We start from the raw sequence: 26,648 nt of genomic DNA on the forward strand, positions 1-26,648 counted from the left end.
CCTACTAACTCCCTAGCCCCAACACTGAATTCTTTTGTTTGTTTGTTTTTGGGTTTTTGTTTTGTTTTGTTGTTTTTTTAAGACAGGGTTTCTCTGTATAGCCCTGGTTGTCCTGAAAATTCCTTTGAGGATCAGGCTGGCCTTGAACTCACAGAGATCCACATGCCTTTGCCTCTCGAGCACTGGGATTAAAGGCATGCCTGGCCAACATCGAATTCTTAAAGGCTGCATTATCAAGACTCCCCCTTCCATCTCCTGGCCCCTAAACAGCCTCACAGGATCCTTCTGTGTGGTTTCATTGGTCCCTTCAGAAAGGCAGTAGTTTCCTGTAAGCTCCAAGGTTGTGTCCAGCTCTTCTCTTGTCTTCTGTGCCAGCCCTTGTCTTGAGCCCTACTTTGGAGACAAAATTCTCTAAAGAATTTCCAGGACAGTGATAAATACCCTCTTCATAGTCTCAGGACAACTGGATCTTACCCAAGCCCAGAGAGAAATCTCCTTCTCTTGTCCCTACACTACATGTAGGCTCTGAGAATTGAACCTAGGGACTTAGGCATGCAAGCACACTGTGGCCCTGAGCTGTATGCAGCCTCACAGAACAGCTGGGCAGAAGGAAAAAACTGCTATAGTAAATTTGAAAGCCCACCAAGAAAATAATTGTTGTTGATTTTATGATTTTTTTTTATTTTATGATTTTTAAACACACTGAACATGTAAATTATTTACAAAATTCATCTTGGAGAGCATTAAAACCTAATTTTGAGAGAAAGTTGGTCTTTTTTAGTGACATAAATCCACCCTCATCTGCAGTCTGTTTAGAATAGAAAACCTCTGCACCAGAGAGAACTCAAGACCCTTTATCTGAGACAGGGCCTCACGTAGCTCAGACTGGTCTCAGACTTGCTTTTAGGCAGAGAGCGAGCTTGAGCTTCTGGTCCTCCTGCTTCCCAGGAGCTGGGTCACAGGTGTGTGCTCTGCACCTGTTTATGCGTGGCTGGGGCTCCAACCCAGGGCTTCATGTGTATAAGGCAACTACTTTACCAACTGAGTGATGTGCCCAGCCCCTGCCACTACATCTTGAGAAGACAGCTCTTCCCAAGGAAAGACCATAAGACCTGTTTCTTTAAGGTTTCGTAGTCGGTAAAGGGTTGAACAGAGACGTGAACCCACCTTTTAGTTGCTTTGAATTCACCAAAACTAAAGAGTACTAACCTCTTGCGACACCCCAACTTAAATAAGAGAGAATACAGCTAGAGAGAGCTAACTTGGAATCCCTCCTTCCTTATGGATACCTGACAGTGTGTCCTTTTAAGTTGTTAATTTGATAACTTGTTCTAATCCTCATTTTAGTGCCAAAGTTCTTTGATTCTTCCTTTTAAAGTCATTCTTGCCTGGAGCAGCAGCCCGCTTCTTTAGTCCCAGCTACCCAGGAGGCTGGGACGAGAGGACTTCTTCAGCCCAGGAATTCAACACTAGGCTCAGCAACATAGTGAAGCACTGTATCAAAGAGTCACTAGGGGGCTGAAGGGATGCTCAGTGGTCAAGAGCACTTGTTGCTCTTGCAGAGGACCTGAGTACATTAGCCAGCACCCATGTGGTGGTCCATAACCACCTGTAACTACAGTTCCAGGGGGGAGGATCTGGCTGCCTGTTTGGACCTCCTCAGCTACTAGGCATGTAGGTGGTATACATAATACATATACAGAAATATCTACCTACCTACATACATACATACATAACAAACAAGCATTTTTACACATAAAATAAATAAATCTGACATTGTTTTTCATCACTGTGGATGGAGACTTTTACCCAGGCCTTGTTCGGGAAGTGAAGGTTGTTGATATTAGCTTGCATTCTATGTGGGAGTCCCTGGAAAGCCATCAAGAAGTTGAGGGCATCGAGACCCAAGCATTTAAACATTGCTCCATAGTGAGGAAACTAGACAACCTTCTGTTCTAGTTTCCAATTTAGAAGGTTGTCCATGCTAAATTTCCACAACAGAAGCAGCAGGACTGTAGGAGGCTCCAGAGCTACGGCCCATGGGTCAGCATGGCCTGTGGAAACCAAGGAGACCAACTGAAGAGGGTGATTATCTAGTATAAGGAGACATTGGCTTCCTTCTGGGAAATGATAATATCAGCGTAGATTTTCTCATCATCGTGAAAGCCAGATTATGGACTCATTTCACATATCATTCTACAATGCTCTTACCAAAATCATATTAATCCTCTCATTCTGCAGTTGTAGAATTAACCCAGCTGCAGGGGAAACAACAGTGGCTTTCTACAAGAGTGGCTTTCTTTTCTTCTAGTGATCAGCTAGTTTATGGTATTCAAAAGAAAAAACAAAAGGTAGATTATGTAATCAACACTTCCAAGGAAATCACAACTTAAACATAGCCAAAGCTGTGTTTGGAACTTCTCCCAGCTTCTTGAGGATTTACGTGTCAAAGAGCAATAGCGCGGAACACTCCCGAAGGCCTGGCACACAGACACTCACTGTTTTGAATCTTGCCTCTGACAGGGTGTGAAGGAGCACAAGTGCGGAATCTGTGGGCGTGAGTTCACCCTGCTGGCCAACATGAAGAGACACGTGCTGATCCACACCAACATCCGTGCCTACCAGTGTCACCTCTGCTACAAGAGCTTCGTGCAGAAGCAAACCCTCAAGGCGCACATGATTGTCCACTCCGACGTGAAGCCTTTCAAATGCAAGGTGGGAAGAAGGGAGGGCTCAGGGGCTGTGCAAGTGTCCAACAGGCAAGACCTGCCCCGGGGAATCCTCTACTCCGTTTCTTCAGTGGTACAGCTGAGGCTCACAGTAGGTCTGCGGCCAAGTCCAAGTTGTACCCACCACCCTTTGGCTAAAGGTCAGATACTTAGATACTAGGCACGTAGGTGGTATACATACAAGCATCCATACACATAAAATGAATACATGTAATATAGTTTTTAAGTCCATGGATGGAGACCTTTTGCACAGGTCTTTTCTTCTCAAAGGATGGGCAGAAGAGAAGGTGGTACATGTACACAATGGAGGACTATTCAGCCATAAAAGGAACAAAACCCTGGATCTGTGTCAAACATGAACGGAGGCCATATTGGAGGACATTATGTTAAGTGAAATAAGCCAGGCACAGAGAGACAAATAATGTATGTCCGGGCTCATACATGAAAGCTGAGTTGACCTCATAGAAGGATTGCTGAGAACAGTGGTCACTAGGGTTTGGGAAGGGGAGGAGGAAGAGGAGACAGAGGTTAGTTAGGGTGCAGAAACATAGCTGAGGAGTGTGGTCTGGTGCTTCATACTTCAGCAAGGTGACTAGTCACTAAGACTTCCTTTAAAAACGAAGACTTTGAGCACCCGCAACATCAAGACAGTACTGGTGACCCTGATATGTTCAGCACACGTTTTACACATGAATCTAAATGTCATACTATACCCAGCATATATGAGTACATTCTATGTGCCAATTCAAAATATTCTGAAGAGTTGAGAAAAGGATCTTAAGCTAGCCCTCCAAAGGAGCCCAGAAATGCTTGTGTGGGATGTGGAGCAACTCTGAACTCAGCCTCTACCAGGATTTTTAATGTATAGCGAAGTACCACGTGACCCAGGCTCTAAGCATCCATTGTTAGGACCACCGTATCAAATTACTGTTCTTTTGGTTCATCCCATCAGCTGAGAGGTGTGTCAGCTAGAGATCTTAAAAGACCTCGGCTTTCCAAGGCTGCCCTCTTCAGGGCTGTTTCCAGGACAGTTGTGTAGGCCTACCTGGGTAGTTGGAGAATGTAGGTGTCATCTCAGGCAGGAAGAGAAAGCAGAGAGAGGAGTGAATACTGCGAACGGTGAAGTGTGTCTGGTGAACCTAAGTTTTCCTTTTCTGTTGCTGCGTGTTGTCTGGAGTGTGGGTGACTCTCTTTGCAAATCCATATCCCTACAATTGGATTCCTTCCTTCCAGGAGGGGTTGCTGCTTTAATCCCTTGGTAGTGTGCCACCCCCACCCCCATTTGAAGGAACCCCTGTGAAGTTGACTTTTTCCTGTGTTGGCAGCTTCTCGACAGGGTGAGGGGTCAGGAACCAGAGCTTCCCTAGGCCTTGTGGATGTTGTCTGGAGAGGGGCCTTTTCCCCCCATTCCTTTTCCTGCCATCACTTCTGTTTCCCCTTCTTTTCTCCCGGCTCTCAGTGGTTCGAAAGTCACAGGAGATCCATCTTGAGTGTGTGAGCTAAAGGAGGAGAAAGCAGTGTGTCAGATAGGGGCATTGCTGTGGAGGCCCAGTGTGGAATGGAAAGGCAAAGCTTCCTCACAGGTGGCGAGCAGTTTCAAGAGCAAATAAAGCATTAACTCAGATTCAGGAGCCTCTTGACAAAGAAGCCTGTGAGTGCCCCCGAGTCACTGGACGCCACAAGCACCTCTTCTCTCTCACATCAGACACCCCTCTACTTCCTTCTCACTCGTGGACCCCTCAGTGCCTCCCCATCGACAGTTGATCCCCCTGCAGAGATTTGCTGTCTCCTACAGCGGAGGTGCAGGCAGGTTCTCTTACGCTTGAACGTCAGCATGAATTGCATTAATTATCTTACCAAACTGCTGTGCTATAAAAGGGGCAGCCTCTTAGTTTATTCTCCAAAGAAATGTACACCTGCTTATTCCAGCCATCTTCCGTCTATAATGTATTTACTCTGATCCCTCAGTAGAAATATTATCTTGGAGGAGGCTCTGAGATGAAAGAGATACCATGCCGGAGATCTATATCATGCCAGAGATATAATCTTGGAGGGAGCCCCTGCGATAAAGAGATAGGTCATGGCAGACATTCTTTCTCGGGGGACTCCCTTGAAGTGGAAGGGTAGGTCAGAGCAGACATACAGTCTAAGGGGGGAGGGGAGAGCCCCTGAGGTAGAAGGGCAGGTCAGAGCAGACATACAGTCTGGGGGAGCCCCTGAGGTGGAGGGGTAGGCCAGAGCAGACATTACAGTCTGGGGGGAGTCCCTGAGATGGAAGGGTAGGTCAGCGAAAACATACAGTCTAAGGGGGGGACCCTAAGGTGGAGGTCAGGACAGAGCAGACATACAGTCTGGGGGAGCCCCTGAGCTGGAGGGGTAGGTCTGAGCAGACATACAGTCTGGGGGAGCCCCTGAGCTGGAGGTCAGGACAGAGCCGGTCTAAGCAGTGTGGGATCTGGGGACATTCCTGGGACAGTTCTGTTTCCCTACCCTCAAAGGCGTGCAAGATTTCTTGAGTCTGGTATATACGATCATCTAGAAAGTTCTCTGTAGTACCAGGGCACAAAAGTGCACAGAGTCCTGTACTCTGGGCCTAGTGCCTCAGTGAGCCATCCTAGATGGATGTTTTTTGGCCTCCATTCATAGACAATTATGTGCTTCTCCACCCCAATGACTGTGCAGCATACATGGTCCTAAGAATGGATAGTCAGCTGTGAGGCTCTGAAGCTCCATTTTATCTTTCCCGTAAGGCTTTCTTAGGCTCTCGATGTCTGGCCCGCATCACTAGATCCCATGAGAAAGTGAAATCCCAGCTTTGACCTGAGAGACAGTTTACCCTGCACACGGGGAACAAGAACTGGTGTGCTCACCCTCGTGGTGTTTAGACTCTCTCACAAGGCCAGAGCGCAGCGCTTCACCTAGAGAATGCTGTCTGTTTTCAGGCAGAGCAATTTGGAAGATAAAAGGCATTCCCATCAAACTTAGCTGGACCTTCTCCAACGCTTAGACATTTCTGAGATTAAAAACCCGTATAGGTCACCTTGAACGAGCCCTTTCATCCTGAATTTTCTGGAAGCATGATGTCAGGTCCTTTTCCTCCTCATTCCCACTTTCTTGTGGTGGCACCCTTCGAGCTAGCCTTTGGTACCATCACTCCTCATCATTTCAGAGGGTTCTCTCGGCCTGTGTGTGTTACGTGTCAAACAGGCTCCTTCGTGTGCTGACAGCTACAGGGTAGAGAGATCAGCAATGCCTGAGGCCCTGGTTCACATCTCAGAAGGGCAGGGCGGTCTTGAGATGTCCTCTGAACCTTGCTTCCTGTCCACATTGACCTGGATGGAAATCTGGTCCCGAGTGATAGCTGTAAGAGATTGGAAGGGTTAGACGAGAGAGGGAAGCCATTTGTTCATTGCTACACACTTCATAGCCAACTGCGACAGATGTCTGGCCAGCCACATAAGCGATAGTGGGAAACAAACCTTAGCAACTACACTCAGGTTTGATAGTCATAATAGATATAGTTATCCTCTTATGATTGACAGGGAGGGGAAAAAGGCAAGGCTTGCTGCAGCTGCGCTGCAGCAGTGAGCTAGCTCTACTGCCTTTCCCCCAAAATTTGTAACAAGAAAGATTCTTTTAATAACAGAATCTAATGTCCTGGGATTTTTGCCACTAAAATCCCCTCCCTTCAACATAAATCCTTCCTCTTATTGCAGTGTGGAATAGTTCTCAGTGGAAACAGCTGTCCCCGGTGAGAAGAAGTGTTCACTGACTGTAGAATTAAGCATTAACAATAAGATGGAAAATTAGTGGGGAGAGAAGTTTTCCATTCTGTGTTTCTTTCTTTCATATATATCTATATATAAATGACTGCCCTTCTGGACTCTTGCTATTGGCTCAACTTCTAGACTCCTTACTTCTGGGAGCCAGCTGGAGTTTGTCCAGAGACCCAGCCTGTAGACTTAAGCTATGTTTCACAAATATGCTTCCCAGATTCTGCGTAAGCACACAGATCTTGATTTGGATGCTATCCGTGTAGTGGCTGCACTCCTTAATAGCAAAGAACCAGCTGCCGTCTTTGGAAAAACCTGTCCAGGAAAAGCTTCCATCTAGAATTTCCGGGACAAATTCTCTTTTGAGATGGGTAAAGCCCAGAGCTGCCTAAGTTATGAATCACCCAGCCATCTACAGTCTTTTCTACAGCACAGGGCTGAGGGCTGGAGGCCTGTAAGAGGGGCAGAGGAGTGAGGTTGCCTTGAAAAGGGGGTTCTAAGTCCTCTAACCAAACTGATTGTCAGCCGTTTGCTGCACCAAAAGGAGAGAGAGCAGACTGGGCAATTTGTAGGGACTCAGTGCCCAGAGCCAGGGTGTTCAGGCTGGCATGGAGGGGGTTAAGGCAGTGACCAGATAGGAGCCTTTTGGCAGCAAAGCCCTCCTCCTGGGCAGAAGGAAGGATATAGCTGTATGAACTGCCTGTTTAACAATGCCTCGCATGTCCCCAGGGGCCCGCCTGCAAATAGATTTCATCTTGCTTTCTCTTGTACTTTTCAAAGCTTCCTGTTTTCTCACGGTCCTTTTGGACAGTTTACAGTCTCTCTCTCCCTCCCTCCCTCCCTCTCCCTTTGAGGAAAGGAACACCCTTCTTATTAAAGAGGAGAGAGGGAGAAGAATGTGAGGGAAGGGCAGTTGAGCTGAGGCCATTCTGTTGTGCTGGCTGAAGCTCTTTGACCTTTCGTCTCTGGATAGGAAAACATAGCTTCCTGGTGCATCTTGGCTCTGAAGCTCACCTCAGATACTTGTAGCCAGGTCCGGTACCGCTTGGCCTTCTGGGCCTCTGGAATTGGCCAAGTGGCGGCGACTGCCACCACTCCATCTCTGCCCACAGCTGACCTCTTTGTGGCAGCTGCTGCTGCTACCGCAAGGGCTGATGGGAAGCAAGCAATTCCAGGCCCTGTATCTCGGGGTAGTGAATGAGAAAGGCACCAGGAGGCCAGAGCAAGGAGGCTGAAGCAAAGTTCTAAGTCCTAAGCAGAAGTCTAGTTCCAGGCATAAGCTTAAATCCCCCTCCATGCCAGCCTGAAGACCCTGGCCCTGGGCACTGAGTCCCTACACACTGCCCAGTCTGCTCTCTCTCCTTTCAGTGCACCAAACAGCTGACAATCAGTTTGGCAGAGGACTTAAAGACCCCTTTGCAAGGCAACCTCATCCCTCTGCCCCTCTCACAGGCCTCCAGCCCTCAGCCCTGTGCTGTAGAAAAGGCTGTTGATGGCCTGGTGCTTTATAACTTAGGCAGCTCTGGGCTTCACCCATCTCAAAAGAGATGTGTCAGCTGTTTCCAGGGCATCCGGAACATCAGAGACACAGATGGCGGGCCCTCCAAAAGCCTGTGATCTCCAGTGAGTTTCTGCTTTCCACCCATGAATCATGAGCTGGCCTTCTGTTCAACTCCAGGTCACCTGGCAGGGTTCAGCTAGAAGATTCCTTCCATTCCTTTGATGTCTGAAAAGGACAGCACCCTTGCTCACATCTGCAAAGATGGAAGCCGAGTGGTCAGCCCTCACCGCTGCCTGCACCAGTGTCTCTCTTACTTTGATGCAGACCTTGTTAGAAGATCATGCATCCAGTCCCTGCTTGGGAATGCATTTGTATTTTCAACTCAGGATTAAGGGAAGCCTTCCTTTCAGTTACTGATTTATTTTTTTCCCCAGAGAAGACTGAGTTTTGCTGTTCCCTGTGCACACTTCCTCCTGTCTCCAGCTTCGAGGACTCTGCTTAGACCTGTTAGAGAGAGAGTCCAGCCTCCCTCTCTCTCTCTCTCTTTCTCTCTCTTTCTTTCTTCCCTCTTCACTGTCTGAGATGGGTAATGGCTCTATATTTCACATATATTAAAACAAAACAAGAATTCTCTGCCCTGGGGCATTGTCATGTGAACACACTCTCCTGGGAATGATAAAGGAGCAAGTGTTGTGAATGAGGAGCAGAGGGCTCTGTAGGTCAGAGGTGAAGAAAGAAGCTGAGGAGCTCCTGCTCATGTGAATGGGGCCCAGTGCTTCATGGCCTTTATGACCTGACTCCATCCTTCGGCCAGTGAGGGTTTTAGTTTACAAACTCGTGTGTGCTGGCGAGTGGGGAAATGAGAAGAACCAATAATGGCTCTATTTTAAGATTTTTGTAAAGGGTATTTTCCTGATTCGTTTACATATATTCCCAGCCTAATGCTTAACTACTCATTAAGAGTATTAGCTGTGTATCCCTGGACCTGAGGTTGGTTATGAAGAAAATCGAGGTGACCCTTGCATTGAAAACTGCCTGGGACACTTTTGGGACTTCAGACATCTATCAGAATTGACTTGCCTCCGCTTATCTCTGTGGTATCTTTCCACTCTTCCGCCCAACAGGCCACCATGAGTCATGCAGGGCAACTCTGTTATATCAGAATTAAACTTGCCAACAGCCCCCAAACTAGTCTCCTTCCCAGTCAGAGCTGACCTGCCACAGGCCACAGTGGACTCTCCTGCAGGCCACTGGGATTACTTTGGAGTACAATATAAATTTTTTTATTGCTTTTTTTTTTTTTTTTTTTGAGACAAGGTCTTTCTGTGTCCTGGCAGGATGGCCTTGAACTCACAGAGGTCCAGCAATATAATTTTAAAGTCATAATGTTCTCATATAGCACTAAAGTGTCCCAAGAAGTTTTATATTGAGTGGATCAAGGCAGAATATCTGTAGCAATGAATTTGCTGGGCTCTCAGAAAGGATAAAAAGGTGATTTGAAAAGGTTTCTTTTTCAGCTTACACTTCCTGGTAACAGTTTATCATTGAGGAAAGTCAGGGCAGGAGCCTGGAGGCAGGAGCTGATACAGAGTCCATGGAGGGGTGCTGCTTACTGGCTTGCTTCCCATGGCTTGCTCAGCCTGCTTTCTTGTAGAACCCAGGACCACCAGCCCAGGGATGGCCCCACCCACTATGGCTGAGCCCTTTCTCATCAATCGTTAGTTAAGAAAATGCTAACTCTTATGGAGGCACTTTTTTCAGTTGAGGTTCCCTCCCTCCCTCCTTTTTTTGTCAAGTTGACATAAAACTAGCCAGCATGCTTGCCTGAGGCTGAAAAATAGCCTGCAAGACTCCCAAAGGTGGCCATTGTTATGAACACATACATCTCAGTGGAGACTTGTGGTGTGGGAAGCTGATAAGTGGGAGCTTTGAAGGCTGATGGGTGGGACATCAGGCTAGATGAATTGCAGGATCTCAGGTATGATGGGTTTGACAGCCGTAAGCAGTAATCCTTTCCACAGGCAGTAGCTCACCGGTGGTGAGAGGCCGACTCAAGTGTCTACAAACATTTAGGAAGATACTTAATACTTGTGCCAAATCAAAAGTAAAGGACACACCAGATATCCTTTGAGAAAGGGCTAAACTACCCACCGTGTGTGTGTGTGTGTGTGTGTGTGTGTGTGTGTGTGTGTGTGTGTTTGGTAAGTGTTCATATGAAGGCTATTGGTCAACCGCAAAAGTCATTCCTTAGAAGCTATCAGGTGCTCTCCGCCCCGCCCCCCTTCTCACATAAGGATCACCAGTTAGGCTAGGCTGTCTAATAAGCCCATCTCCAACTCCTCCACACTAGGACTACAAAAACATATCACCACGCTCAGCTTTTTACCCAGGTGCTGGGAGTTCACCTTGGGTCCTCACACTCACACAGCACTCACTTTCTCAAGTGAGCGGTTGCCCAGACCCATCCGTCTAATAAAGCATTTTTCAGGCCACTCCAGAGTCTAATGGCTGAGCAGGGAGGTAGTAACTAGACGAGGAATGTCTTCCAGCACAGAAGCCGGGGCACAATGAATCCTCCCCTTTCAGTGATATCTGTCTGCCATAGAGGAGGCCATATGAACCCCAACTCTGCTTAGAGGGGGAGTGTATGAACCCCATCTCTGTCTGCTGTAAAGGGGTGTATATGAACCCTTCTATGTCTGGACTTGCTTTATGATTGATCTTCCGGCCTTTGGCTTCTCTCTTCCTACATACTCTATGCTCTGCCACTTGGGACTTTTTCATCTTTAACTTCTTGTACTGCCGTGTGTCTGGCCTTCTGAGGACCTGCTGTGTGCCAGGCATGCACAAGGCAATTTGCCATCCAAAGGCAGGCAGAGCCTCTGCAGACTCAGTCTGCTGGGTGAGGAACATACTTCCAGAATCAACTAAGCCCTGGTCCCAGCAATTAAACAGCAGCACACCTCCAAACACCCAGGGATCACCCCACAAAACATAAAAGGTGCGTTTCTTTTCCTTAAAATGCTCTTTGACTAGAAATGCCTAGCATGGGGCTCTAGATTTGAAGTTTTATTCCTTAGCCATAATAAAGAAGTGGCTAAACTAAGCTAGCTATTATAATGTTAAAAAAAAAAAAAAACTTTAGATGTGTGCAAAAGTGAGCCCAGATTAGCATCTTCACGAATTCTGTCTGGTGGGAATAAAGGAAATATCATCCCCACATACCGATTCACTAGTGCAAGTTGGAACTGGATCAGTTTTCTCTCTTAAGGCGTCTTTTTTTTTTTTTTTTTTTTTTTTTTTTTTTTTTTGTCATTGCTCCCTCACTCCTTGCCGGGGTTCAAACCCAGTGCTTACACATAATATGCAAGCACTGTGCCTCTGGGATGTGTTCCCTGGCTTTGGGCCATTGGCTTCTAATGTATGTGGTACACAGTCACTCTGAGCTAAGAAGTCTGTCTGGGATAGCAAAGTCATTCTTGTTGGCAAGGAATCAAAGGGGAGAGATGTACTTCAGAGCCTCAGAAACGAATCATTCAAAAGCACGGAGCCAACCACTCACAAAGTGCGTGTGGCTCGTTTGGGTCCGCCATGCAGCCCCAGGCTGGCTCCTCCCACACACAGCATTCTTCTGCCTTGCCTGCCAAGGTCAATATTGCCAGCTCTGCCCATTCTTCCAAGGTTGGCTCCACTGCCCTTCCCTAAAGAAGGCGGTGTCTTTGGTAACCGAAGTTCACCTGACAATCTCTCTCAATGAGAAGGGGAGGCCGAGGGAAGCCTCGGGATGCCTTACCTGGCCTCCTTCACGACCTGGGGTGCCATCTCTCACCGCATGTTGCTGCCACTGCTCCACTGCTCCTCAGAGGCTGAGGACGGAGAAGAGTGCTCTGCCGTTAATTAACATACTGGCCTACGCGGGGACACAGAATCCTTCTCTGTCTTACTCATAGCACCACCAAGGAAGAGCTGAAGCTTTCAAACGTCGCTGTCCTGAGGCATAGGGACACCGGGTGCCCCGAGTCGCCATAGTGCACTTTTCTCTGTAAAGAACTATCAGATCTACTCTTCAGACCTATCACGTCTACAGCCATAATGAGAGGTTCACAACCGCTTGGCCACCTGCATGCACACAGGTGCACATGGGTTCACGTACATAGACTCAGGCATACACACAGACATGTTCAGTTTTTCTAAATTTAATTTTATTTATATATTTATTTATTACAATTTATTCACTTTGTATCCTCGATGCAGCCCCCTCTGTTGTCTCCTCCCAGTCCCATCCACCCTCCCTCTTCTCTCCCTATGCCCTTTCTATAGTCCCCTGATAGGGGAGGTACTATTCCCCTTCTGTGTGACCCTAGCCTATCAGGTCTCATCAGGACTGGCTGCATCAGCTTCCTCTGTGGCCTGGCAAGGCAGCACTGCCCAGGGGGAGGGGATCAGAGAGCCAGCTACTGAGTTCATGTCATAGACAGCCCCTGTTCCCCTTACTAGGAAAACCACTTGGAAACTGAGCAGCCAATGAGCTCCATGCATGGTCCTTAGTTGGAGTATCAGTTTCTGCAGGGCCCAGGTATATTTGGCTCTGTTGTTCTCCTTGTGGAGTTCCTATCCCCCCAGCTTTCTTTCCTCTATTTATTTATTTATTTATTTATTTATTTATTTATTTATGTTGTTGTTGTTGTTGTTGTTGTTGTTGTTTTAAGGCAGGGTTTCTCTATGTAGCCTTGTCCTGGACTCATTTTGTAGATCAGGCTGGCCTCAAACTCACAGCAATCTGCCTGTCTCTGCCTCCCAAGTGCTGGGACTAAAGGTGTGTGCCATCACACCTGATGACACATACATTTTTTAGTGTTCTCTTTTTTTAAAAAAATATATCTCAGACAATATTCTTATGTCTTTAGATCTCTACCCAGAGAAAAGAGCTCCTTTCTTATATTTTTGTTTCTTTTAACTAGCTATATAGTCAGTTCTAGGTCAGTCTGGACTACATGAGACCCTGACAAAAAACAAAACAAGTTTTAATTTAGAAGCTTTGCCATCTGTGCCTTGAGTTTAGGGATCCTGGACACCTGGGTCTCACAATCTATTCCATGTGCTCCACTTCTGAGCCCAGGCAGCACCTGGCCCCTCCCTGCCTTCATCCCTTCCAAAGACAAAGTCCCCTTTTGTCCTCCACCACAAGAACTCAGGTCCCCCCATTCCCGGTAAGATCGTTGTGTCCTGGTTTCCGTCTCCAACAGCTGTGTGGGAAGGAATTCAACAGGATGCACAACCTGATGGGCCACATGCACCTGCACTCGGACAGCAAGCCCTTCAAGTGCCTCTACTGCCCGAGCAAGTTCACGCTGAAGGGGAACCTGACCCGGCACATGAAGGTGAAGCACGGGGTGATGGAGCGAGGCCTTCACGCTCAAGGTAGTTAAAGGATACAGGTTCAAAGGAGAATGCTTTTGTTTTCTGTTTTCCTTGCGATGGGCTTTCTCTGTAATCACTTACTGAATCTCTGGTGGGCCACACCACCTCCAAATTGAGGCACAGATGTCTCTGAAAGTAGACCTTGCTTTATCACCTGGGTGGGACACAGCCATAGCAAGTAGAAGCTGGTCCATTAGAAACCTGATGTGGTCACGAGGAATTACCCCACACTGAAGCTCACATCCAAACGAGCACCTAGTGGCTCTGTCGCTTTGTGGGAAGAACATTGCTGTATACCAGAGGATTGCTTTGAAAAAAAAAGAGAACTTATCAGATTTTTAGCCACTTTTGGTGGCTTCATCTATAAATGGTAATTTGTTGTGGCTCAAAAAAAAAAAACAAAAAAACAAAACAAAACTGTAGAAAGGCGAAGAGGAGCCCCTCTGCCACTTGACAAGATTAAAGCTGTAAACAGCAGGCATCATTGTCGCTCACAGACCCTACATTTCCTTTCTTCACTCCCACTCTAGCCCGCCACCTGCTGTAGCTTGGACACCTCCCTTCTTGTTTTTCAAACTCTCAGTGTCCCTGATGTGTCTTATGGTCTGGTTTTAGTGACCACAGGCAGAGACCTTAAACCCAAGATGAAATGAACGCGGTGCTGATTGCTAATCCCATGCTTCTAGGTACCCACACTATAAGTGAGAGGGAGGACCCCCTTCCCCAGATGACCCTGCCCAGTGCATGGACAGCAGGTCATGGCCAGGGACTTCATGAGCACCTCAGAGGACCTCTACTCTCTGTGCACAGGCTTAGAATGGCTTCTTTGGTGCCCTGTGGAAGATGGACTATCCTTGGCCCTTGCTTTATTTATTTGCAACAAAGTAAATGCTCTCTGTGAAAAGTAAATGAGAAACACTTGGGAAGTGAAGGGAAAATGCAGTAATCGCTTCAGAGTTTGTCAGTTTTGAGACTGAGTCGATAGCCTTTCCAGGCACTTTTGATAAGGCAAAAGGGGAAGAGAATGCCACAAAGAGGTGTGCGAGAGAGAGAGAGAGAGAGAGAGAGAGAGCCTATGAGTATATTGGACCCATACTGTATCATACAATACAGACTTTAAGTAATATATTATGGACTATATATTTTAACTTAGAATATATGGAGAATACATGTATGTATTGTCATGTATGTAGGTATTTATGTCACCCACATATAGCTCATTTTGTGGTTCTGCCATTCATATGTTTAACCAAAATTTAGATACTATTATTATTTTTATTTAGAATGAAAACATTTTCACTCGTACTCTGTACTCATGCCTCCTGTCCTTACTCTTCCATATTTAAAGTTCTCCGTAGAGACATTGCTAGCTCCAGGCAAACGTTGTCAAGTTTGCCTTAAAGGGTTGCGTGGACTGCAAGCTTCCCACACCCATGATCTTAGTGGGAACAATTTTCCCCCTGTTTTTAAAATGGACAACCAGGATGCTTAGAGAGTCCCAGGCACTGCTTTTCTCAGACATGTAAACTTCTGCTCTGGTCCTGCAGGTCTGGGCAGGGGACGACTGGTCCTGGCTCAGTCCACAGGTGTGCTGAGGAACCTGGAGCAGGAAGAGCCCTTTGACCTCTCCCGAAAGTGCAGCGCGAAGGGGCCAGTGTTCCAGTCAGATGTTGACAGCACACAGAGCTGCCTCTACCAAGAGGAGGAGGAGGATGGTGAGGACAACTGCTGTGGGGTGGGACCCTACAGCCCCAGCGTGGCCACAGAGAGCCAACCGCTCTGCGCGCCTGAGGATCTGTCCACCAAGCAGGAGCAGGCCCTGCAGGGCCCTGGGGAAGAACACGAGGACCAGGATGCTCCAGAAGAGCAGCGGGAGGACAGTGGCAAGGACACGGAGGGCAGAGGCACAGACTGCTCCCTCAGAGACGAGCGCCCGGGCAGCGGGATGTTGCAAAGCAGCATGCAGAGCCCCCCGTTTTCTGATTACTTATACTTCAAGCACAGAGATGAGGGTTTAAAAGAATTACTGGAGAGGAAAATGGAAAAACAAGCAGTCCTTTTGGGTATCTAAGTGGACAGCTTTAAAATTACATTTGGAAAATGAGATCTAGGCAGTTCAAATACAGCTTTCCGCGTGAACTGTCATTTGCTGGGGACGGGCAAGTGGCGCCCGTCTTTACAAATGGCTCAGACTAAACGTGTGGGTAACACAAATGCTTCTCAGGTCGTTCCTTGGGCACTTGGCAATTTCATACACGTGCAGGGGCCCTTTGGCGTTATTTTACACATCACACACATGACGAACTGTGCATTCTTCTAGATAGCCAACTGCAAGCTGAGCTCAAGGTGCTTTTAGAAAGTGTTTTCTCCTAACATGCAATAAGGCAAATGTATTTCTAGTGGCAAAACCGTGGTGCTCATGTTACCTTATTAGTGACTATTTAGTTGCATTTATGTTACAATATCATAGGGGAAAATATTAGTAGTTGTATATGTAAAAATATAGCCACTATTAGATGATAGAAACACGGAAAATGAAGCAAGAGATGAGCTATTGGGAAGGCTGTACTCAAGAAGTTCCTGCAAATGTGAGATGGGGTTTCCAGAGAAGGAGAATCATTTTGACAAGATGGGACCAGGCGATGCTTAGAAACCTGGTCCGGTCTTCTGTCCTGCTTCAGTTTCCCTGGTCAATGGGACATTTTGGACACCCCTGTAGATATATGGACAATGCTTGGGAGTCCCAGCTCTTCAGGCCAGACCCCTGTCCAAGAAGAAGCCCCTCACAGAGATCACTGCCATCTTGTTCTGAAGCCATGTGCCTCATGAAGCAGCTAAAAGGACTGTTGCCACAGTGAGCAGTGGAGCTTGGGCTGTGAAATGGGTTCAGGACTTCTCCCTAAAAGAAGCTCTGACTTATTTAGGGAGAGGAATGATTGCCCACCAGTCGCTGTAGTCGGAGAGCAGGTTGCATGTGAGAACCACCCAGTAGGTCCTTTAGAAAACACGGATGTAGCTAGGCATGGTTGCTCACAACGGTAATACCAGCACACGGGAAGCTGAGGCAGGATTGCCTTGTGTTTGCAACCAGCCTGAACTACAAAGTAAAACCTTCTCTTAAAGAAAAAAAAAATGGAAACAAGCAAAAGCCTGCAGTACTGGGGCTTCCCCCGTAAGGTTCTGATTTAATCCATCTGGTTGGGGGTCCCTGCACTGGGCACAAAAAAGAAGAGTTCTGGTTTGACGTAGCCCTCGCCCAGTTCTGTGTCTCCTGGGACTCCTTCCCAGCGTTCTTACACATTTCTGATCCTGTCTTTAGATGTAATGAGGTGGAGGACAGGAGAGCTGCAACCACAATGCTGACTTCAGTCTTTGTTCCTGTTCTGTCATTCTCCCAAGGAGACCACACACACACACACACACATACACAATGTAGATTTACATACACACGCAAGTGCGCATGCGCACACGCTCGTGTGTGTGTGTGTGTGTGTGTGTGTGTGTGTGTGTGTGTGTGTGTACCAGAAGACAAAGCCTATGGTGTTTGTAGACACTTAGTGTGTTAACGGATTCATGGCTGGCCTATGATGTCTCTTACTCTTGCCCAGATGCTTGAACAGCTGTAGCAGTAAACTGGAGCATTATGATGGATTTTTCTGGACCTCTTAGGTGGGTTTTCTTAGACTTTGCCACCATGGAAAGCAATGCTGACTGGGGGTTGCTTTCATGACACTGACTCATGGTAGGTACTAGACTGTGTTTGTATGAAACCTGCCTGTTGGTTGAGAATGTCAGTATTCTTGGGAAGGCCAGTTCTAGTGACTGCCTTGCTTCCTGTCCTCCCCAAGTCCCAGCACACTCCTTTAGAAGTCCCAGTGTGGCTCTAACTGCTGGCTGCAACATTCTCTGTCAGCCAAGCTGCTTCTCCATGGGTCTCATCCAGTCCCTACCATTCACCTGTGTGCTTTAAGAATCTCTCCCCCAGTTCTCCTACCAACATCCTAAAGTCCCTTTCTTTGTCATGGCTGTCACTGTGAAGAACAAAAAGTGTATGCATTTCCTACTGCCACCTGTATATGTACCTGGGTCACAAACCCTGCGAAGGGGATGGATAGTGGGGAGATCACTCTGGATTTCTATGATGACAAGCACAATTCTGGACAAAGACTTGTTGCAGGTCTTCAGATGGACAAGATCCCTTCCCCTCACTGTGAATGAAGCTTTCTGGTGCCTTTGATAAAAGTGTCCAGGAAGCTTCATTCAGAAACCAAAAACTGAGGCACATGTGCTGGGCCTGACCAGAGTTCCACACTCTTCCACGTGCCTCTGGGTACCCTGCTGGAAGAGAAGAAACTAGGAAAGTCTAGAGGAGCAAGATCAAGTCAGTCCCAAACCAACCTTGTGGGAATGTTTGAGGAACCAGTTGTCTGGGAGAGAGAATGGTCTAGAATGGTGGTTTGTGAGCATGTTTTGAAGAGTTGCAGGTCCCATCCTAAGCCCCTCCAGAGCTGCTAAGAAAGGAGATACCCAGCTCCCACGCCCATTTCACTCAGAGCAGCAGAAGTCCTCTGTGGGATATGTTAGGATCCTGAGTGAGATTTCATGGAGGGAGAAGGACCCAGAGAAGTTAACCTCACTGAGTACAGAGTGTGCCCCTAAGCCTGGCATGAAAAGCTTAGTACGGCTTAAACCTACACTCCCCCGAAAGGGAAGCTAACCCCATGTTTCATATGTGGAGGCAGTCTTCATTACACCTGTTATCCTAAGGCATTGTTCCTCAAAAGCATCCCAGTGAATGTGATCAGGTTCCCAGACATTGGGAAAGGCATGGCCAACCTTGATCAAATTAACCAGATACAAATCTGAAGTAGGAGCCCACCTCAGAGAACCAAGGAATAAAGCCGTCCAAGCTCACCAGCACTCCAAAGCCATGCCCTTCACTGCATTATAGAATTCTGAAAATAGGTCAGAACCAAATGCTTTCCAGGCTTTTAACCATCACTTTAAGCCAGCTAAAGGTCCAGCCAAGGGGCATATTTGTCTCTTGCCCTTTTTTTCAGGCTTGTGATGATCCTCCTAAATGTTTTGTATTCCTCTTTCATCCTTTTATTTTTTTAAAACTTGGATATTTCTTTGGCCATCACACTGAAACCAATCTCTCCAAGCCAAAAGGAGCTAATGGATATATCTGGACATAAGTAGCTATAGGCAAAAGCTCAGTCAGTGTGCATTCTGTATTTATTGAGCCCCAAAGACATTCGATAAAATATTAACCTGTTTTGAGTTAAGATCTTTGTCTGCTTTGCTGAGACAAAAATGTAACCAAGGTAACATTTGAAATCCTTCACATATCTGGACATTACACCAAATGTTTTATACAGGTGTATACACCCCCCCCACTCCCCCACCCCTGTTCATCTCCCCCCACAGAGTTCTGGCTCACCAGTTAGAAACCAAAACTCCACATGTCTAGCAACCCAGTTGTGAATATTGCTTCTTGTTTCCAGGCGGTTTACCCAGAAACGGCATGTAGCCTATATTTTGTTAATTTAAAGAAATAAAAAAAAAATGTTGAAAGAACTGTGTTACTTATTTGCAAATATTTGAAAACTGGAAAGGAAGCCACCACTGTCACTATCTCCCTCCTGTCATTACACTGTCTCGGGGCAGGGGTTTTGGATTCTCCTGCCCCCACACTTTGGAAAAGACGAATGAACATCTGTCTACCTGCAGACAGGTGACGTTTGACTCGTCACTTTATCCCACCCCAGGTTTATGGAATCAAGAGGCAAGGTTCTCCCAACCTGCATCAAACACTTTCTAAAAATGAAATCAGGACAGCAGGCAGACCGCGCCAGTCAGACCACTAGCTCGGTGTGTGTCCGTTCCGCAGCTGTAGACCAGGATTAGCGATTGTACCTTCTTCAGTGGGTTACAGGACTCAGTGTGCACAGGACACTAGACCATTTTGGGCTCACGGTTGATGCTATGAGGGAATTGGGTGTTGTAATGGCCAATGGCATGGCCAGAAAACTAAGCACTCGCTTCTCCCTCCTCTAAGGGCCCACAAAGCGTGTTAGTGTTCTGAGCGCCTGTTTCAAGGAACCGCCCTTTAAAACAACAGTAAAGTGCAACGCACACTGCTCTATATGCCGGGCACTGCTGGCAAGTGACTCACGCAGTAGATTTCATCTTAGCCTAGGGACTCCAGGATGCTAACATTTTCCTTTTAAAAACTAAAGTTACTAATGAGGAAATGGAAATTCAGGAGACTGAAACAATTTGCCCCTCAAGTACATAGTTACTAAGTTTTTTCTTGCTTCGAAGACCATAACCTGGTGCAGGTTTGGTCTCCTGGAAGCAGATGCAAAGACAAGTTTATTAAGGATGGACACAGGAGAAGAGATGGAAGATCTAGCAAGGAGAGAAAAGGTTCCAGTGTAGTTCTAAGCCCCAGTTAGTCATGGTAGGCAGAGCTGGGGCAAAGACTTTCCAGCCAGCAGGGCTGTACCGGTTGGGCAGGAACGCCTAGGCCTCTCCTATCTCCATCACTCCAGCTATTCTCAACTGGCACTCATCACCAGAGGTGGGCTGCCCTGAGAAGTCCCATCATTTGGGACTGAGCGTAGGGGGCATGAAGCTGGGGGCTGGTTGCCAACTGTGCTCTCAAGGCAGCCGCATGCCCTTCCTTGGAGAGAAACTGTATCTCTCAGTGATGCTGCCCTGGCATCACTCCAGGCCACTTTCTAGAGATTCATGGACCTTCTCTAGTAGGCCTTTCTTCTAGATGGAATCTTAAAAGAGAGATGTGAAAGCAAATTCCAGCCCCTTTACCTGCAATGTGTCAGGGTCCAAAGTGTGGGCCTACTCCTGTTTCCACTCCTGGTCTCAGGGCACACTCAGTCTTCCTGAGTATGTGACACCCTTAAAAGTCTTTGGTCCATGAATATACTGAAAGATTGTACCCAGCCTTCACAGACAATTTTCTCTAAGAAGGACTCTAGGGAACACTCACTTCCAGGTATCGTATGTGTGATATAGCCAGTGGGCCTATCTCTTGGCTTTATTCACTGTGAAGTCAAGCTCATGGTTTGGTGTAATGGTGTGTGAGGTTCTGTGCTTGTGGAGCAAACACTCCATAACTGACTTGCACAGTAGTACAGGTGAAGTTCTTACACACAACAAAAACAACTTACCCGAGTCGTCTGTGTCTGCTGCTCCTGGCACTTCAGAATGAAAGGCGAAGCTGCCATCACGGGAATGTCTTTGCATAGCTGGTCAGTTCGGGAATGGTAGCAGCTTCTTGGGCCTTAGTCAGTATAGTTCAGGGTGCCTGGCCACCTCCACCTCTGCTGCTGTGGTTGTATCACCTAGTGTTCTCTTTGTTCCAGCTCCTGAGTAGCTGTTGACAGAGGCTGATGTTCACGGACAAGGTCATTTCACCTGCCATGTTTCTGAATGTCTCTTCCATGGCAGGCATTAACACGTGATACAAAGATTTTCATGCTTTCACTCATTCACATACATACATCCTCACAGCTATCCTAAATGGAGGGTAATGAATACTACTGCTTTTTATTTTATTTCATTTCATCGTATTTTAGCAAGAATAGCCTGTAGCTCAGTTCTAGATAGAGTCTTTGCACCCTTCTGAAATTTCATGAGCTGGGCCTTCAGTTTCTGCATTTCTCTAAGAATTCTCATGGTCCTAACTCCTACCACAATGGCAAATCTCCACTCATAGCATTTAGAGGCTTTTCTACCCCAAAGTTCCAAATTCTTCCACATTCCTCTACAAAGTGGTCTCAAAGCTCCAAGAACCACATGTTCTCAGCATCAGCCCCACTTCTTGATATAAATTTTCTGTATTACTTTTTTCATTTCTGTGACAAAATATCTTGATTACCTTAGTGTTTTATTGCTGTGAAGAGACACCGTGATGAAGGCAGTTCTCACAAATGAAACCATTCTACTGGGGGCTTGCTTGCAGGTCGAGAGGTTTGACCATTTTCATCACAGCGGGGAGCAAGGCAGCAGGCAGGCAATTGCTGGAGCAGCAGCTGAGAGCAACATTCTGATCCTAAGCACAGAGAGAGAGACTCTGGGCTTTGCATGGGATTTTGAAATCTCAAAGCCCACCCCAAGTGACACACTTTCTCTAATACACTCACAACTCCTAATCCTTCTAATCCTTTCAAATAGGGCCAATACTTCATGACTAAGCATTTAGATATGTTGGCCTGAATTCAGATATGGCGGCCATTCTGATTCCAACCACCACAATGACTAAGTAGTGTAAGAATGGAGGGTTCACTTTGGCTCATCGTTCCATGTCTGCTGTGTGGGGAAACCATGGGTAATCAGTTACTGCTCTTCTGAGTAAATGACATTTAACTTGAAAACTGAAGGACAGAAAAGAATAAGGTAATAAAGAAGGAAGGCCTTTCTGGGTACTGTCTGCCACAGGCAAAGTTCCTGTAGTATAAAGAATCATAGCAGAAGGAAAACATGGCCACAGGAAAGGGACAGTAGCAAAAGTCATTCAACAAAGAATATAATATTAACATTTTTAAAATTCATTTGAGCCATTATGTAAGAGAACAGTTTGGAAGGTTTCTAGAAGGATGCTAGGAGATACCCTAGAGTCAGCTTTATTATCCTGGGAGTGACAATATCAGGATAAGGTGCTAAGAAAGAATTTTAAAAATCGGTAAAATGGCACATTTCTGTAAACCCAGAAACTCAAGAGGCTAAGGCAAGATGATGAGAGTTCAACAGCAGCCTGAGCTACATGTATGGATATACGGTAAGTCAGTTTCTCTCTCTCTCTCTCAGATCTTTTGACTTATACCCAAGGAAAATTTAATAGCAAAAACTAAAAGTGGGCTGGGACAATGTGTCAGCTGGTAAAGTGCTTGCCTTGGAAACCTGAAGACCTAAGTTTGACGGTCCAGAGGCCTTGGGCAGGGCTGGGGCAAAGGTCTGGATATGATATGCCAGAGCAGGAGAGGGGGGAGGGGGCTCCCCTGTGCTTGCTGGCCAGCCATACCAGGAGACTTGGCAAGTTCCAAGCCAGACCAGTAACAGACCCTGTCTCAGAAACCAAGGTGGTAGCAGCTGATGACGAGGAGCCTTTCTTACATACACACATGAACACATGTAAAATAAAATGCGTACTTTTCTAAGTACAAAACAAAATGGCCCTTGATATGCAACCCATCTCCTGTCGTGATGACCAACGGGATGAATTAGAGTCTCTAGCTCTCATGGTGCCCGCGCTCTTTACTTGGTGGGTAAACGGCACACAAAGTTCTGCATAACACATCTGTTCTCTCTGTTTTCTTCTAGATTTCAGTTGGCGAAACTGAAGCAGGCAAGAATTGCACATGCTGGGAAGAAATGGCATTGCACAGAGTTGGAGGATTCCCAAGACAGTGGACAGAAGCTAGACCCTAAGACCATATGAGACTGGGAAGAAGGGCCTTTTCTTCTCTGCAGCCAGTAAAGCACGTGCATGAAAACAAACTTTCATTCTTAAAAGAGAATTCATGGCCCAAATACATTTTCATTAAAAAAAAAAAAAAAATACTTCTCAAAGTCTAGCTTTCCAGAAATTGTGGTCCAGTGCACACCTTTCTTTTTAAGGTGAGAAATAAACACAGTGTTGTTATGTTACAAGTCCAGAAATTGTGGTCCAGTACACACCTTTCTTTTTAAGGTGAGAAATAAACAGTGTTGTTATTTTACAAGTCACAGAGACAATTGTTCTGGGCAGCCTGAAAACACCCAAACAAAAACAAGTGGAAGGAATTTGTCTCCGCCCTCAAGGAACACATAGGTCTGAGCCAGAGTGTGGAGACCAGCAGGACAGAGCTAAAGTCTCTCCGAATCTTCTTTCTCCAGAGCCTTACATCTAAGAACTCTGCCCCATGAAACCTAGGCGCGTTCACAGCCTGTTTTGCTGGAATCGCTCTCTCTCTCTCTTCCTCCTCTCCTCTCCCTCTCCCTTTCCCCACTCTCTCTCTCTCTCTCTCTCTCTCTCACACACACACACACACCACACATACCATGCCACACACACACACACACACCATACACACACACCACACATATACATACCACACACACCACACACATACACACACACACACACACACACACTCCTTTACACACCACACACCACACCCACACATGCACACACCACACATACAGACACACCACACACACATTACCACACACACACACCACACAGAAACCCTCCCGTTTCATTTTCTTCTTTCTTTGTTTCACGTCATGGCAGAGCCAGGAGAAACCTCCTCGCCTACTGCTACAAACTCCCTCTGCAAATGGAGGAAGACAAGCTGCTGGGGCGCCTGGGGTGTGACCCTCTCGGGATCCCTGGGGGCCCAGTATCAGTGGCGCTCACTGCTTCCTCTTCCCTGGATGCAACAATAGAGTAAGGGAAAGGAGAGAAAAAAGAGGTTGGCTCTTTTCATGATTTTCCTTTTTTAATTTTTGTTGAAAGAGGGCTGTGTTCTCTTGATCCTTCAAACAAGTGGAGGGGAAGTAGAAGCCCGAAAGCTTCTCTTATGTTCCCTGCAGAGGGTGGCTGTGTTTGTAGTACAAGGTGGGAAAAGTCCTTGTGGATCTGCCGCATTGTGCTGCTCCACAGTGGCTTGTGCAGGACAGCATGGGACAAACAGGATTTCTGTATCAGGAACAGGAATCAAGGATCTGTTCTTCCTCTCTAAGACCTCCCCCGCCCCCACCCTCCATCTTCATTCCACGAGGAAAGAAGTACAAGAGCATCCCCTGCGTTTGACTCAAACAATGCATCCAAGGGGAAGTCCTTGCTACCCATAATGCTCCTAGGCAAGGCAGGTGACCAGGTTGGGGGTTGGGTGAATCATCCCTGAATGATAGAGACCATGTGAAGGGGAAGAGCTGTTCTGGTATTGTAACTAGAATCCTTTTTAACTGATACTTGGCATATATGCTAAATCTCTTCACATGGCGGGTCTTAATAAATGAATGGTATTTGGGAGGAAGCTAGATGGGTGCATTAAGAGGTGTGGAGGGACCAAAAGCTAGTGCTTTCAGGTTATCAGTTTGTTATAATGAGCTGGCGAACAATCTTGTTTCTTCTCCTAGAAAGTGGTAAGGGCAAAACTGCTCTCCAACCTTGTGTGAGATGAGGGAACAGATGAGGTCAAAAAGCTATTAATCATTCTATACTTGCAGAGAAAATTGTTGTGTCGCTTACTATGGTCTATGAATAGCTTCCCTTCCAACCTGCAGCAAGTCTAGCAAAGAAAACAGCTTCACTCAGAGTGGCAGGTTATTCAAGTCAGAATAATATGTAAAACACTCAGCTGTCACTTTTGCAAGGCGGCATCCATACAGAATTGAGCCAATTGCCTTTTCTTACACTTTAAACGCCAACTGAGAATAAAAGAAATATAAATTCTCCGGCAGTAGAAAATTCTTATGGGAAGAAAAAGCAAAATTCGAGGCAAGGTTATACAGAACTTTAGAAATAGCTTGTGACAATGCCACTTCCCAGAGGCTGTTCAATGAACATCCATCAAGTGACCACGCACTTCTCTGAAGCAAGCATAGTCCATGACCTTAGCAGTCACTGTAAGTCCCCATCTAAAGATGCATTTAACTTCCCGATTGTCAAGGGCTTGTATCCCTGTCCATCTTCTCACTTAGCTGCAGGAGCTCTGTCCATCTGATCCCAGGTTTGTACTCAAATGTTTTCCTTTACCCCAGCTGTCACTCATGGGGCAAAGGGCAACTGTCTCTGATTCTTCCTAGGGTATTTTCAGAAGACGAACTTTCAAAGGAAGCCAAGAATGACCCTGAACTTTTGTCCCTCCTGCCTCTACCTCAGTGAATGCTGACACTTACAGACATGCTTTACCATGCCCAGTTTATGTGGTGCTAGGCTCAAACTTAGGGCTAGGTAAGTACTCTCCCAACCAGACTAAACCCTTATTCCCCCAACATGGTGATTTAAACTCTGTGGGGTTGGGGTAAAAGTTCCAGAATAGTGGTGTGCGGAAACTAGAAACACTGATGCTGTTGATACATTGAATAAAATGGGTCAAATTTTTCGACCATTTAAAATCTGGTGATTGACTAAAGGCTTAGAACAATATAAGATAGTTTTTCAATACAATCTTTAGCAGTTCAGTAGGACAGTGGAAGTCTATGCCAATGAAGCCAGGGCTGACTGCTTCCCACTTATCATTTTAATATTATAGAAGATGATTTCAGTGATTCAAGAGGTAGCTTCTGTCTCCCAATTCCACAAGGAAAAACTACTGTGAGTGGGAAGCCAGACACTGGCACCAACACCCCGTCCGGATGTCCAGCTCAACAGGAAGAAGCAAACCTGTTTGTTGTCCCATCTCACTTAGTTTGTCGGGAAAACCAGGTATTCTAAGTGTCAGGCAAAACTGGCGTGTCTATGTCCCTTGGCTCTGTGCTGTAGAAGATGGGTACCATCAGGAGACAGCTGGTGGTGCTGGTGGTGTGGCACTGAGTGTAATTACAGTAATTGCAGGCGTTACCATGTCTTTGTACTGAGTTACACATACTGTATCATTTATCATTTCTAGTGAAAAGTTCCCTGGCATTAGGTACATTCACACAAGGTTGTATAGCCATCGCCTTTATTCATTGCCAGAAATTTTGTTTCATTCTAAAGAAAAACTCTGTAACCATCTATAAGAAGAGTTATCTAAAGCTATGGAACTGAGGGATAAAGAGGGAGAGAAAGTGGGGGAGAAGAAGAGAGAGGGAGAGGGAGAGAGGGGGAGGGAAGGATGGAGGAGAGAGAGGGAGGGAAGAGACAGACAGAGAGGATTAGGTTGCCTTAAATAATAGGAGCTAGGTAGGCCAACACTGGCTGTCTGCACACTGGAGGCTGAGAGCCCAGTAGTCATTCAGTCTATGAGCCTGGATGCCTCAGCAGACCCAATCCAGTGTTGGTCAGCTGGAACCCCTTGAAGTCACTGATAACCAGTCTGTGTTGGAAGGCTGAAGAAGCTGTAATGTGATGTCAGTGGAGGATGGCGGATGGTGACAGCAGTGATAGACACATTCGGAAAGAAGCAGCAAAGGCAGGCATATGCTGCAACCTTTCCTCTGGGACGCCTCACAGCAGAGCTGCCCACTGGAATGCGTTGCTCACCTTGAGAATGGATCTTCTCCCTG

General features: G+C 46.6%; 1 protein-coding gene across 1 annotated transcript in view; it reads left to right on the plus strand.

The window, feature by feature from the left end:
- The window catches only part of Znf366 (zinc finger protein 366), a 63,996-nt gene extending 45,071 nt beyond the window's left edge, over positions 1 to 18,925 (plus strand). Inside the window, exons 3-5 of the mRNA XM_055598348.1 lie at positions 2,524 to 2,715; positions 13,250 to 13,424; positions 14,972 to 18,925. Coding sequence (XP_055454323.1) covers positions 2,524 to 2,715; positions 13,250 to 13,424; positions 14,972 to 15,495 — 891 coding nt within the window. The 3' untranslated portion in view covers positions 15,496 to 18,925. The remainder of the gene's footprint in view (positions 1 to 2,523; positions 2,716 to 13,249; positions 13,425 to 14,971) is intronic.
- Positions 18,926 to 26,648: the final 7,723 nt, after the last annotated feature.

The sequence above is a fragment of the Psammomys obesus genome, unplaced genomic scaffold (assembly GCF_907164565.1).
Source record: "Psammomys obesus unplaced genomic scaffold, mPsaObe1.curated_primary_1811, whole genome shotgun sequence".
NCBI lineage: Eukaryota > Metazoa > Chordata > Mammalia > Rodentia > Muridae > Psammomys > Psammomys obesus.